The 16,285-nt window shown below is 40.3% G+C and overlaps 1 protein-coding gene and 1 pseudogene across 10 annotated transcripts in view; one reads left to right on the top strand and one right to left on the bottom strand.

Moving 5' to 3' along the window:
• The window catches only part of LOC147025236 (uncharacterized), a 2,008-nt pseudogene extending 1,008 nt beyond the window's left edge, over window positions 1–1,000 (bottom strand).
• Window positions 1–16,285, top strand: part of PODN (podocan) — an 81,235-nt gene that overhangs the window by 14,544 nt on the left and 50,406 nt on the right. For 5 of the 10 annotated variants that reach the window (XM_085886007.1, XM_085886010.1, XM_085886008.1 and 2 more), the window contains 3 exons: window positions 8,699–8,831; window positions 9,133–9,226; window positions 10,093–10,157. In XM_085886007.1, the coding sequence (XP_085742133.1) occupies window positions 8,699–8,831; window positions 9,133–9,226; window positions 10,093–10,157 (292 nt within the window). Of the gene's footprint in view, window positions 1–8,591; window positions 8,832–9,132; window positions 9,227–10,092; window positions 10,158–16,285 lie in introns of all 10 variants that reach the window. The other 5 variants (XM_085886011.1, XM_085886003.1, XM_085886001.1 and 2 more) reach the window with 1 other exon arrangement.

Genomic DNA, 16,285 nt, shown 5'->3' on the forward strand with positions numbered 1-16,285 from the left:
CATAGTTCACTTTCCACTCTGGGTTGTTGGAGCGTTGCACTATATCATGTATCAGAGTTCCAATATTTCCTGACCGGCATTCGTGCAAAACATCTTGAATTTTGCCTTGGCAGAAAAAGCACTTACTTTTATCGTAGTTCATGGATTTTGAACGAGTGTGCCTTCCTGATACTGACAGTTCTTCAGGTTCTCCATGGTGCGATGAGGTAGCCGGTCTCCCTATGGTTCGTTGAAGAAGACTAACATCGGATGTTGCACAGGCTCGTTGATATCGCTTTTCATCACGTTTTATATGTTCTTTATTGGTGCTTGCCGCGTAGCATGTTCTGTGCCTCACAACATGCTTGTCACTTAGATCACCTGCTGTCAAGTCCCCGATTTTTTTTCACTGAGTGTAATGAACTCACTGTTCCCAAAAACTAGCTCTCAAACTAACCGCTGTCAAGAATTTGTCGTACGTTGAATGTTCCTCAGATTGTGGTGGTTCTTTCAATTGCTCTTGTTTGGAGCTCTGACACTTTATGCATAGTTTATAGTTTATTTCTGTGCGCGCCCTTTTCTCCGGGGGTTCTTCATTCTGTGCCATGACTTATCTACAAATAGAGAAAAAACACATAATTGATAATTTTTATGTAAAAGACACTACACGTATATTGTCTAAATATGCAGGATCAGGCAAAGATATCAGAGTGGACATATTGATGAGTGTTAGGGATTATGATTATGATGAGTGTTAGGGATTATGATTATGATGTCTATTATAGATCTTCTACTGCATACACTGTGTCTGAAAATACAAAACGAAATTTGTCATCAAAATTTTTATTGATTTTCGTCACTCGCTGGCCGCCATCTTGGATTTTTGTCATTAGCAATGTTTGGAAAAATTGGAAACAGCTGATTTGTAGTCCTATGTGATCTTAGGAAGTGAAAAAACACAAGTTTCCAGATTCTATATGAAAAGTTGACCATTGTATGAATTTCTACATAACAACATACACTATCATGCTCATTGCATTTAAAGTGCTCCATCATCAAAAACTTTCAAGTATTATCTGTAAAACAAACTAAACAATAATTAGTTATGCCGACTGCTTCCAGGTAGAAAGATTGCAAATGTGTCAGATATAAATACCCCACCCTGTATATATGTATATAGGCATAAGTACTGGTAGACATGGATGACCCACAAAATATATAATGGAGAAGAAAGTAAATACCTACAGAGTTTTTTTTAATGTCATGAACAAACCTTGGTACATTACGGGTGATAAAGGTTGTGGTCAAGTTTCATCGAAATTGTGTGTGTGGCTTCAGAAAATAAATCAAATGCATATTTTGGGGGCAAACCCCCTCTCCCCATAGACTCTCTAAGATGCCAATTGTTTTTTAATGTCATGAACAAACTTTAGTACACAATGGGTGTTGAAGATGGTGGTCAAGTTTCATTGGAATTGCATGTGTAGTTTTGGAGAAGAAAGCAAATACGTCTTTGGGGAGGAAACCCACCTACCCCCTCTCCCATAAACTCTCTCTGTGGACCCCTTCAAACCCCCTTTTTCAAACCCCCCTATCATGGGTGATGAAGGTTGTGGTAAAATTTCATTGAAATCGTTTGTGTAGTTTCTGAGAAGAAGTTGCAAGTATTTGTGGACGGACAGACGACGTACCATCCCATACGCTCCCTGGAACTACTTTACAGGTGAGCTAAAAAAAACCATCTCTGGAAATATTACAACAAACGAATTACAGTTGGAAGCTGTCCGGGTCTTGGCGATGATCCTGAAGAGAGCCCTTGGCACAAAACTTTGAAAACAGAAAACTTCACAGCTTGGTCCATGAATCGTGACCTCTTCCCGAAATGAAGGTGGATGCTTTGAGCCTGACCTGGGAGGACTCCTTTCCACATTCTGAAGTCTGCATATGTAGATACCAACCAACACACACACACACACACACACACACACACACACACACACACACACACACACACACACACACACACACACACACACACACACACCCTTTTATTAGTGTAGAATATATATATATATATATATTCTAATATACAGTTAAAATAGCTACTTCTGGCTCATAGTTGTTGACTTTGTTATGTCCGTAGATGCAGGAATCACCACCAGTATGTGAAGTAAACAAGTTTATTCTCCATCAGGCCAGATCCTTTTGTGCATGTGCATCGCAACTTCGCCCCACCGCATAATCACGTCATCAACCCGGATACCAACGGCTCACGCAATGCTAAAGCATACATCAGACAAAGCAGACTTGTTGTCTGTGAAAGACACAGATCCACCCACTGGAAACAATCAGTGTGTTAGTTGCTACACTGCTTCACTTCACTGTGAGTCAGCTAAAAAAATTGTTTTCAGCAATGCCAGACTGGCTTTCAGGAAGGGAATTGATCCATGGATGCGTTTCTGGCTCACTGTCCTTCATCAGCATGGAGTGAACTCCCTCACAAGCATTGAGCTGGCGAGTTTGCATCATCATCTTAAATGTCCTTCACTAGAATGGTGACCATGATCCCTGTCTATTCCATTTCCATGAGGGGGCCTGGCAGTACTAAAAAATATATAAAAAAATTTAAAATTTGGCTGACTGATACTGTTTGATGAAGATAAATAACACAGCTGTCCTTGGTTGTACAACGTTTCTGCAGATGCTAAGACAGCTAAGTGATTATTACAGACAATGATTGTCTCAGCGAAAACGTTAAGTTGAAATCTCAAGCTGCAATGACATTGCAGAGCATTAACTCCACCGACACCACAATGAATCCACAAAAAGACTGTATTTTGAGCATAAGTTGAATCAAACCTGAAGGATGTGTCTGGATTTTGTGAATGTGGGGAAGAGGACTATATGTGGCAAAGAGAGCTGGAAAGAATGCAATTCTGGCACGACAGCCTGCAAACCCGACCACCAGGCATGCAAGAGTAGGAGCTGAAGAAGCTCATCACTTTTGAACACAGGAAGGTTGTTTACTGTTTCCTTCATATGAAATTAAACCCAGGTCAGATATATATATATATATATATATATATATATATATATATATATATATATATATATATATATATATATATATATATATATATATATATATATATATATATAACATGCTGTATCTTGCCTGGTGGTCGAGTTTGCAGGCTGTCGTGCCACATATATATATATATATATATATATATATATATATATATATATATATATATATATATATATATATATATATATATATATATATATATATATATATATCTGGCACGACAGCCTGCAAACTCGACCACCAGGCAAGATACAGCATGTTATATATATATATATATATATATATATATATATATATATATATATATATATATATATATATATATATATATATATATATATATATATATATATATATATATATATATATATATATATACACACACAAATATATATATACACACAAATATATATATGTACATATATATATATATATATATATATATATATATATATATATATATATATATATATATATATATATATATATATACACACACAAATATATATATACACACAAATATATATATGTACATATATATATATATATATATATATATATATATATATATATATATATATATATATATATATATATACACACACAAATATATATATACACACAAATATATATATATATATATATATATATATATATATATATATATATATATATATATATATATATATATATATATATACACACACAAATATATATATATATATATATATATATATATATATATATATATATATATATATATATATATGTACATATATATATATATATATATATATATATATATATATATATATATATATACATACACACAAATATATATATATATATATATATATATATATATATATATATATATATATATATATGCAGTCTATTTTATGCCCACCAACATTGCAAAGAACGAACAAATAAAAGTATATATCAACAATATTGTCAAGTACCGGGCGTAGTGGCGTGCACCTGTAATCCGGCTACTCGAAGGGCTTGGGTTGGAGGATCGCTTGAGGACAGGCACTCTGCGCTGGGTCATGCTATAAGAGGATGTAGGGCAGCCCAGAATCATGGCGAAACCCAATCCTTATCCCTGTGTCGTGAGAGGAAACCAGGGTTGCGTCAGGAAGGGCATCCGGCATAAAACCTGTGCCAAATCAGTATGCGGATCATAACGGATGATCCGCTGTGGCGACCCTGAAAGAGAGCAGCCGAAAGAAGAACAACATCAACAATATTGCCAAGTGCAATGTCAAAAGAAAATTTACAAATACTAGTACGTGCAGATTATGTTAAATTATTATGGAGAAAAACCTTTTTTAATATGAACGGGGAGTTAATAGATAGATTTATCGAAATGGAATTTCATCCAAATATCCCCCTTTCCCTACCGTATAGCAAGTAGTGTGTGCAAAGGTTTATGTTCAACAGAGTGAAGTTATAATCACTGTGAAGGGTTATCACTCACATTTGTACATACTGGGAATGAGGGTCATACACACGAAGCTAACTATGGATGCACGGTGATAGGTTTATGACATGTATGTATGTATGTATATGTCATAGAACAATGAAAGAATTACAAAAGGTCATTGAGAAATTATTTACCTTTATTTTTTTCTTCAAATTTAAACTATTTTTCTTATTTATAAAGAAAGAAAGCATTTAAATAAAACAGTGTTGCATTACAAGTAAGATTTGGGATCTTGGATTAGTCTATTATTATAAAAGGTGTGCATGTGTCCTTGCGTGTGTGCGTCCATCCGTGCGTCCAGGTTCCACCCAGTGGTTAGACAGTTTGCCTGACTCTCCACAAGTTTTTATACTATGGCCGCCATGTTGGTGCTTTCTGTGATGTGAAGTCAAAGACATTTTCAAAGCAGTCAAATCCATAATCGCCATGCCATCCCACAAACAAAGTAACAGTTAAAAGGATTTTGAGTCGAGAGGCATCACAGGCCTTGTGTAGATAGGCCTCAGCAATCGAGGCAGGGTTCTGTTGTTTCTCCACCACCCAAATTACGATGTGGCAGGGAAAATGAAAGATGTCTTGTGGCAGGGATGCCACAAATGAAAGATGTCTTTTGGCAAATTACGATGTGACAGGGCAAATGAAAGACCCAAAATGCCACCCAAATTACGATGTGGTAGGGCAAATGAAAAATGATGAAAGCATGGCTTTCACTGCGGTTGTTACGCAGGTCGTTGCTATTATTTCAGACGATTTTCTCTTAAAATTGTGAGTTGGGCAGGTGACCATGATGGGTTTCTGTGACGTCGTTGATAGCATGATGGGGGAGTGGAAAGCAAGAAATATTCCACTGTTTCGATGTGGGAATGTCCCTTTGCTTTTATGAATGAGAGGATGGTGAGGTGGGAGGAATAAAGATGGGATGGATTTAGAAGTTGGAGGATGAGGCTTTGTGGGGGGGGTGAGGGTGGAGGAGTTGTGGTGGGGAAGGGTTTGAAGGCTTGAAGTGGGGAGGGGATTGATGCCTTCGGGTTGGGAGGGGAAGAGTGAGGACTTAGGGTTCTGAAGGATGGGGAGAGGAAGCAGAGATGGGATAGTTTTGGGAGGGGGAGGCAGAGGCTTTTGGTAGGGGAGGGGTTGAGGAGTAGATTGCTTGCTTCACGCAAGAGGTTTAGCAATTCTGCCCGTGATGTTGGTTTTCTGGACTTTTTCTGCACAGCTTGATCCAATGTGGGCCAGAGGTGTTCAATGGGATTCATCTCAAGAGACTGACTTGGCCATGGAAGTCGCTTGATCTCATTTCTGTCCTGCCATTCTTTGGTCTTTTTTGCAGTGTGTCATAGAGCTCCATCTTCCATGAACAGAGTGTTGTTTTTGACCATCTGACCAGTGGAGAACACAGAGAGAAGTCCATCCTCATGGATAGAAATGTACATTGTAGAGTTGATGTTCCTAACACACTCCACAAGCTCTAACCAACCAGCGCTCCAGATTGCTCCCCACACCATCACTGAAAAACAACCGTGTTTGACAGTTGGCTGCAATCGGTTCAATAAAACTCTTGACTGGGAAGTCTCCAGACCCATACATGTCCACTGTCAGAAAATTGAGTAAATTGGGACTCATCTGAAAAAATGACAGTTTTCCAAAACTCTAAGAGTCTGTTGACCATCTCATCAGCCCACTTCTTTCTCCTTTGAATGTTGGCTGGTCTAAAGGCGCTGTCACACCTTGACGATTTTGCCAGCGTATGCCAACTTATGAAAAATTTGTCGAAAACGCTGGCACACGTCGAATAAGTTATGGGTAAGTTTTGATAACATTAAGAGTACGCTGAAAAACACTGCCATACGTCGTAGTACGCTGGCTTTCATCGTTGTACTTTGCGGTTGTCCTCAAATTTTAGCATGCTTGAAATTTTACGACGTATGCCAGCGTATGACTCACACGTTCCGCTACGCTGGTCATAAGTTGAAGGCACGTTATGCGATCGTTGACACACGTTACTTGTAAGTTACTCATAAGTCGAAACACGTTGAGGTAATGCTTAGCGTACCCAAAACTTATTTCTAACCTATGAGTAACGTGCTTTTAACCTATGTGTAACGTACCTCCAATGCATATTGACATATGTAGACGTATTTGATTGACATCTTCCGGACGACCACAGAACTTACTGAACATGTTTCTAATTTACAACTACCGTATAATGGCGTATTGGCAGCGTTAAAAAAAAACAAAAAAAACAATAACTTCCGATATTTCATCACATGCCGTTACGTCACGTCCGATTGCCTCTTCAGTTTGCTCATGTCTTATTCTTAGTTCCTCCTCTGTGAATATTTTCTGTTTGAGGATATTGTCACATCGACGTCGAAACTTAAAAGCAAATGTCCAAATATATTTTAAAATTCGTGATAGACTAAAAAAAGATAATAATAAAAAACAACAACAACAACAACTTCAGATATTTCGTCACGTGCCTTCACGGAGCCAAGGAGAAAAAAAGAAAATGTGCCTTGACGGAGAAAATAAGTTTTGGGTATGCTAAACATTACCTCGACGTGTTTCGACTTATGAGTAACTTACAAGGAACTTGTGTCAATGTGTGTCAACGATCGCATATCGTGCCTACAACTTATTCCCAGCGTAGTGGAACGTGTGAGCCATACGGCGAGTACGTCGTAAAATTTTCAGCATGCTTGAAATTTCACGACGTACTGGACGTATCACGAAATATGACAGTGTACTTCATCGTTTTTCAGTGTGCTCTTAACGTATACACAACTTACCCATACCGTATTCGACGTGTGCCAGCGTTTTAGACACATTTTTCATAGGTCCGCATACGCTGGCTAAATCGTCAAGGTGTGACTGTGATGTTGACACTTCCAATTCTCAGGCGGTTATGATTTAAATCTGCGTCCGGCAGGTTTTTAACAGGCTACACCACGAGTTCGTCGGCGATACTTGCAGCGTGCTATGCCTAAGTTAAACTATCGTTGGGCATAGGTTGTGAACGCCGACAACAGGCTAAGCATTCGTTGGTATAAGTTATCTATAACACAACGAAACGTTCTGTGCCTGTTACTAATATGTTATGAATACGACCAACACGTTATGAAAACGACCAAAACTTTCAAAAAAAACATGAAAATTTCAGCGTACGCCAACGTTTTACATACATTTTTATACGTTGCCATTGCTGGCTAAATCATCAAGGTGTGACAGCGCCTTAAGAAGAGGTTTTTTCCTAGTTCCTCTCCCAAAGTAGTCCAGTTGATGAAGATAACGCACGGCAGTTCTTGAGCTAACTTGGACCTCCTCTGCAACATCTGCTGCCTTTTAACGGGGAGTTTTCTCAATGGACCGCTAGACAGCTCAAAGACATCTTTCTGAGGGCCCAGGTCAACCATAACGGGAAGCTGTGGATTCCTTGCCTTCACTAGTGAATTACACAATCACCTGATTGACCATAGAAAGCGGAATGCCAAGGTTCTGAGCGATCTGAGGCTGGCTGACTCCACCTTCCAAATGGCCAACAATTCGTCCTCTTTGAAAATCGGAAAGTTTGTGTGCTCCCTCGGTTCAAGGCTGGCGAAAACCAGCCTGGATTTCAGGGAACTGGCGAAAACTGATCACTCACTCTTCGCAAAAGACACAGTGGAATATTTAACATCCAGCAATGATGAACTCTTTCAGATGGGTCCTCCAGCTCAATGTTTATCTGATGGATGCTTTGCCCCAGATTTGAAACATCATGGTGACATTTTATAGCTGAGTCAAGATTCATACTCAGGCTGGACAACTCAGAGATAAGTGTGCATACCTCTATGCTATCATGTCAGCCTTGTCCTATAAATACTGCATGTAATATACGTGTGTACAAAGTCCTCTATTCGTAGTACAATACGTTTATAAAATACATTGTGCAATCTCCGTTAAGACGAATATCCATAAAGACAAATCATCCACGGAGCATGTTCTGTACCAAAATATATTTTCACTTTTTCTTTTCTCTTCCCCTTCTCACCACAGCTTTGCACAATGATGAACAATTTTGGATCTATACTTCCCCTGCTATGCTTCCTGATGTATTTTATGCCAGGACATCTCGTTGTTGCCCCACCACCCCCTCCACCCAGTGCACATCCATCAAGAACTATTTGCATGTCCGGCTGTTTATGTATCGCTGATGGAACTGTGGATTGCATTGGCAAGAAGATAGATACATTTCCATCAGGATTACCAAACACCATCCACCATTTATCCCTTCAGGTATGACAGTCATAAAACCGGGGAGATAAAAAAAAAACAAACAAGAAAACCTCTGGAAGGCTGTATTCCCATGACTATTGTGTCGACAAACGAATTACAATCACGAGATGCTTTATGGACACTTTGGCAAATTACTAATGGTCTCTGGTCGCAGTAACTTATGAACCCTTACCACTTCAGTCAATTGATATTTATAAAGAATGCTTGTATTCCTTTGCTTTACAAATTGTTGCCTTCTCTTCGTACGATCTCTGACGTTGAGGGATGTTTTTAACCTTGAACGCATCTCCAACTACATTAGAACAACATGATTGAAGAGATACCATCACTGGAGCTCTCACGCCTTTCAGAACTGCAAACCCTCAATCTCCAGAACAACCTCATCAACAGCAATGGTGAGAACAGTCTTGCAGAGGGTAATTGTATAATTGTTGTCAAAAAATGATAGCTTGCTCATTGTTCCAAGAATACCAAGGCAATCACAGATGGCAACGGACTAATTGACATGATAAATTTACATGAGGATTTGTATTTAATTGAAGCTCAACAAATCCAAGGCCACATCATAAGATAATCTTATTGAGAAATTGAAAGAATATTCTTCATAAAATATTGCAATAAACGTTTTTATTTTATACTGCAGTGACATCGATTTGATTACTGACACCAGCATTTAAAAAATGTTGCACCACTGGCTTTCAGCCTTGCTTTTCTCCAAATTCATTCAAAACTAGAATAACACTTGGTAGAGCGCTTACCTCTGCCAGGTTGATTAGTTTGTTTTGTATCCCACTGATGGGCCGGATCTGGATCCAAACCTGAACTAAAATCGAATCGGCTTGTTCTTGTTACCGAATCAACTCATTCACCAAGTTTTGTCACAATCTGTCCGCAATGTTTTGAGATATCACGCTATGTATCGTTTTTGGCCCGAACTCTCAATTGTGAAGAATCACTTCGGATCCTCATCAAAATCTAATCAATTCATCCTGGTGACACAACCAACTCATCCACCAAGTTTCATCTGAATCCTTCGATAACTTTTTTGAGATATCCTGCTCACAAACAGACAGACAGACAAACATGGGTGAAAAACCTAACTCCCGTCCACCTTTAGTGACAGAGGTAACAATTCCTCTTGATTCAAACCTTTTGCTCAATCCTAACTTACTAAATAGGAGAATTGGGGCTGAAATGCAAACTTACTGGTGATTTAGTGAAGCTGATATTTGGTACAAGGTGTGACTGCTCTTTTGTTCAGGCCTTGCAGGAGACTCTTTCAAATCACTGTCAAACCTGGAGTACCTGTACCTCGCGAACAACCGTGTGAGTTCCTGCAACTTTTCTCTTGATCTCACCTTTAAAAAAAACAATCCAACAAATATAATCACACATGTGCACACTTTTGTCACCCTATTTAAAATGCATACAACCCTTAACGTGAAGAAAATTTGCTTTGTCAAAAAAGGAGGATGCATGAAGACAAACACACATAATTATACCTTCATGTCTGTTGGTGTTCCCTATCTGAACAGCTGGCTCATGATATGGGGATTTCCAAAGTTCAAATCCTGTATACCATGTGTGTTTGTCCACTGCCCACTAATGTCCTTTTAATTAATGTTACATTACATGGATGTGTATTAATGTCTTTGTTTTGCATGTGATATGTTTCCTAGAACTTTTATTGTAAGCGCTGGTAGACATAATGTTGCTATTGTTGTCATTCGCTTTATCATTCCCTCGGTGAGGGGCACATCAAGGGACCTAAGACTCCTTGTGAAGGTAATTCCACAGCTGAGAATATAGAGTAAATTTGTTGATACATGATCATATGGTGCTGCTGAAAGTAGCCTTAAAGCAGGTACAGAAGAGAGAATTTAGCCAGGGTACTGACAAACAATTACCTACCTTTTTGAAAGATACCATGGAGACTATAACATCTACAAGAGCATGCTAACAGATGGCAAAGGCAGCTTAATGACCCCTTCCAAGGATGGCATGCTGATTGATGCAACTCACTACCTCCGGATGACAGGATGTTTCGTTAGACTGATACTGTTGAGGCATTTGTATGGATTACAAAATAGGTACAAGCAGATACTGCAGCACCATGCAGTTGACAAGGATTTACAAGGAAATCTAACACAGGTGGAGGCCATTCAGCCCCTCATGCCTGTGCGAACACCATACTAATTTATCTACACAAGATCCAAGGAAGAAAATACACAAAAAGTTTTTAATTAGTGAAATAATTTTTTTGTTTGTTTGTTGTTTTTTTGTTGTTGGTGTTTTTTTTGTAGTTTTTGTATTATTTTTTGTTCTTCCCCTCAGAGGAAGGGGCATGGGCTGGGGTTAAAAACACACAACAACAACCACACAACCCCCCTTGACAAGACCCCACCAACAGCACTCCATACACATGCACACAATCACCCATCAATGCTCAAACTTCCGAAAAGTCCGATCAACATCCCTCTACCCCTCCATCTCCATAACTCCCAGGTACCTATCTAATTCTAATTTGAACTTATCTACTTTTTCTGCTGCCACTACCTTTCCAGGGAGGCCATTCCATGCATTAACTACTCTCTGAGTGAAAGTCCCCTGCCTTACTACCGTCTTAACTCTCCTCTTCTTTACTCTCAGGTTATGGCCTCTGGTCCTATCACTTTCTACTCTGTTGAATAAATAATTCATCTGCACTTCTTTTATCTATACCTTTCATTATCTTAAACATCTCTATCATATCGCCTCATAACCTCCTCCTTTCTAGTGTATAAAGCCCTGTCTCCTTCAGCCGCTCCTCATAGCTGAGTCGAGCTTGGTCCGGAATCAATCTAGTAGCCCTGCACTGAACCCTCTCAAAGGCATCGATGTCCTTCCTGAACTGTGGTGACCAAAACTGCACACAATATTCTAGATGTGGCCCTCACTAAATTCCTGTGCAATGTTAACACCACCTCTTTTGACTTATAAATGATCCCCCTCTGAATACAACCTAAAACCCTATTTGCTTTTCCTATATCTGCCTGGCACTGTACTGCCGACTTACCTTCCATATCTATTACCACCCCCAAATCCTTCTCATGTGTGACAGGCTCCAAAATTACCCCTTACATCCTGTAATCACTATTTTAATTGTTCTTTCCCATCCCCAATAACTTACACTTGCTCAGGTTAAACTCCATCTGCCAATCTTTTGCCCAATCCAGACAAGTATCAATACTTTGCTGTATCTGATCACCACCCCCTCTGCTATCCACCTTACCTCCAAGCTTTGTGTCATCTGAAAATTTGGAAAGTATACTCTTTACCCCATTATCCAAATCGTTGATGTGAATGATGAATAGTAATGGTCCGAGTACTGATTCCTGAGGTACCCTGTTACTTACATCTTCCCAGCAAGACATCCTCCCACTCACAGCCACTCTTTGCTTCCTATCACTAAGCCAGTTTTCAATCCAATTAGCCACCTGACCATCCACTCCACAAGCCCTCACTTTGGCTAACAACCTCCGATGTGATCCCTTATCAAATGCCTTCTTAAAGTCTAGATATACTATGTCCACTGCCTTTCTCTCATCCACCCAATCAGATACTGATTCATAGAACTCTAAAAGATTTGTTAAACAGGAACTACCTTTGGTAAACTGACTACCATGCTGACTACCATTCATTAGTTTGTATTTGTTTAAATGGTTCCTCATCTGGTCCTTAATTAATGTCTCCAACACCTTCCCCACAACTGAAGTCAAACGAACAGGTCGATAGTTTCCCAATTCTTCTCTGGATCCTTAATTAAATAATGGTGTTACATTTGCTACTCTCCAATCCTCCGGTACCTGTCCTGACTCCAGGGAACTATTGAAATTATCCGTTAACATCTCGCTTACCTACTCAGCCACCTCCATCACTACTCTCGAGTGCATATTATCTGGACCCGGAGCCTTATCTACTCTGAGATTACTTAGCTGTTCCTTTACTTTCTTCACTCCAACCTGGATCTTCTGTAAAAGCCATTCCTCACCACCTTGATAGATCCTCTCAGCTGTTGGCAATTCTCCTGACAACTCCTGACAGTTCCTCGTAGAAATAGTTTAACCCAAAGAGGATTCATTTTCCAACAAGATAATGATCCAAAACACTTTTCCAATAAAGTGAAACAGTATTTGGAGAACAAGGTTATGGCTGGTGTGCTCTGGCCTCCGTGGTGTGCTCCTCCTCTGGCCTCGAACAAAGTGTTCGAATGGTCACCACAGAGTCCGGACATGAGTCCCATCGAGGCCATATGGGATTACCTGGAAACATAGAATAACTAGAAGGGCACTCAGTGGAGCACATACCTCTGCCACGTAATGCCTGATCCATGAGAACATATCGGGTCCTATACATTTTTGAAATATCATGCCATACAGTACTATATCGTTTTTGGCCCAATCTCTCAATGGTGACCAATCACTTTAAAAATCAAATAATTTTCGTATCCAAATCCGGATTCGGAACTTCAACAAAATTGAATCGATTCGTCCGTGTGACACACCCAAAGTGTCCACAAAGTTTCATCCGAATCCGTCTACAACTTTTTTAGATATCGTGCTATACATTGTGTTTAGCCCGATCTCTCAATGGCGAAGAATCACTTAAAAAATTCTAGTAGTCGGATCCGGATTCGGATCTTCACCAAAATCTAAGGAGTTAGTCCTTGTCACACACCGAACCTGTCCACAAAATTCCATCCGGAACCGTTCTCAACCTTTTGAGATATCCTGTACAAAAACAAACAGACAGAAAGGGGGTGAAAACATACCTCCTTCACCTTCGGTGGTGGAGGTAACAAGAGGAAACCTACAAACCTTAGAGAACAGTGGAATGTGCGACAGGATATTTGGCACGATATACCTGTAAAAGATCAGTCAAAAACACGAAGTATGGATAAAGGAGTGATGGCATTCAGGAAGGCAAAGGGCGGACACACGAGGTATTGACTGATCCGATGTAATGACACTGTTCTTAAAGCAGTTTGTTTCATTCACATTTATAAAGACTGTAAATTTAAAATAATAAACACGTATGACTGTTATCATATCATTGATAATCTGATGAATTTACCGTAAAGTGTGAATATCATTGAAATAACCGAAACGTTTACACAGTACTATATATATATATAAAAATATAAATTATTCTTCACCCTACGGTGAGTTTCAAGACATCCACCGGCAACATCAAGGATGATGGTCTTGAAAGCACTCCATAACTCTTCAGGATTCCCCAAAGCACGCACATCCCCCAAATCCCCACACAGCCTGTTTACAAACTCCCCAGCTACCCTCTCATCCTTGAGCTTGCTGACATGCAGCCTTGGCTGGGATGGTACCATTCTCCCAGATTTAAGCTGCAACTTCCATTGCTACAACAAGCCTGTGGTCGGTATTGAGGAACTGAGCACTCCAGTAGACCCTGCAGTTCTGGATCATCGTCCAACAATCATCAACGATCACATGGTCAATCTCCTTTGCCACACCGCCGGCGTTGGAATACCAAGTCCAGCGATGAGCTTGTGGGCGCTGAAACCATGAACCAGCCACCCGAAGTCCATGACTTCTTTGCAATGTCAATGAACTTAGTGCTATTTTGGTTCACAGTTCCCAACCCTTGGGGACCAACACACGTCTCATAACCATCCCTATCAGTTCCAGTCGATGCATTGATATCCCACAAGACGAGGAGAGTATCTCGCCTGGGGCACTGATCAACTACAGACTCGTGCTTGGCATAGAATGTGTCCTTCAGGGTGCGATCACTCACTTCAGACGGAGCATATACAGAGACCAGGAAAATGACACCCAAGGAGTGATGAATCCTTCGTCTCATAATTATAATACGTTCATTGACAATTGTTACCTCAATTATCATTGGAGTCAGCTTATTAGACACAGCTACAGCAACCCCTCGGGCATGGTAACCATCAGAGTGACGAGACCAATAGTAGGTGTAACCACCCACCATGATCTTGCCACGATCCGGTCTCCGAACCTCAGAGAGAGCTGCAATACCGATGTTGAAACGCTGGAATTCAAGTGATAACAGAGACAGGTGATTATCCTCTCTGAGCAAAAGGACATTCCAGGCACCCACCTGAAGGGACTGCCTCAGGTTAACCCAAGGAGTCTGCCATCTGCTGTTCGACACCTCAGCACCACCACCCTGACACACTCTCCTGCAATCCAACCCAGGAAGTTTACCCCGTGTTTTTCCTCCTATCATCAAAGAGTGGGGGGTCCTCAGGCTTTGCCTCAATACCATCATCTTGTGAGCTGCCGCACAGGATGTACTCCCATGGAGTGGGTTTTCAGTTTTCTTTGGAATGTTTCGTGTGTTTTGCGGCATGAAGGTTTTTACGGTGGTTGTAGTGCAAATCCTGCCACCAACCTTCTAAAAAAAAAAGTAACACAACTGCAGGAGGACATCCGCAAACACATTTGGGTATGAGAAATGGATGGCCATTGGCTCACAAGGAGCTCCTCCACCCTTTGACACACACACACACACACACACACACACACACACACACACACACACACACACACACACACACACACACACACACACGGAGTCTCATGCACGAGGTAAGTAATAACAGAGGGTAAAAAGGCAACAAACTGTCAGTGGAGCCACAGTTGGATACATGAAGCAAGGGAAAGAACAAACAGCAAAAGAAGACAGAGTTGGGAACACAGTCATCTGCAAGTAATACAGTTGGAGTTTGGTTCCATCATTAATTCAATACGCTCCCACTCCAACATGGATCCTTCTTCTCCAAACCCTCTGATTCTGAGCCTCCATCTCTGGATGTTAGATTCCTCACTGGTTAGCCCTTTCTTTAGTCCAGTCCTTTCATCTTCTCTTCAGCCTTCCTCTTGGTCTCCTTCCTACTGTTATCAATCTCTCCTCCTTTCTGGCCATTTGATCTTCCTCCATCCTGCATGCATGCCCAGCCCATGTCAGACACCGCTCCTTGACCAGCTCACCTCACTTTCTCTGCTCATTTTTTTGTCCTAAACTCCTTCTTGGTTACTCTCTTATCTGCATCCAATGAATCCCAAGTGTTCTTCTCGGGCATCTACTATCACAAGCATTCGGTCGCCTTTTCTCCTCGTTCATGCAAGTCCAACTCTCTGACCCCTATAGCATCACAGTGATTACTGCTGCATTGTACATCTTCATCATGGTTTGTATAGGCTCACATCCCTTCTCCTCCAGAGACCTTTGCTCAGACTTTTGAAAACTCCCACCAATGCCAGTCTTCTCTTCACTTCCTTGTCACCACCTCCCTTATCTGTTATCTCACTCCCAAATTAAGTAAACAAACGAACCTACTTTCTCAGTCACTGCATCCCTTTTCGTGAATTCTTCATCTCCTCTTTCATATTCCCTTGTCACCACCATCC

The sequence above is a fragment of the Eptatretus burgeri genome, chromosome 6, assembly GCF_056783735.1.
Source record: "Eptatretus burgeri isolate ZD-2024b chromosome 6, Ebu_testis_v1, whole genome shotgun sequence".
Classification (NCBI taxonomy): domain Eukaryota; kingdom Metazoa; phylum Chordata; class Myxini; order Myxiniformes; family Myxinidae; genus Eptatretus; species Eptatretus burgeri.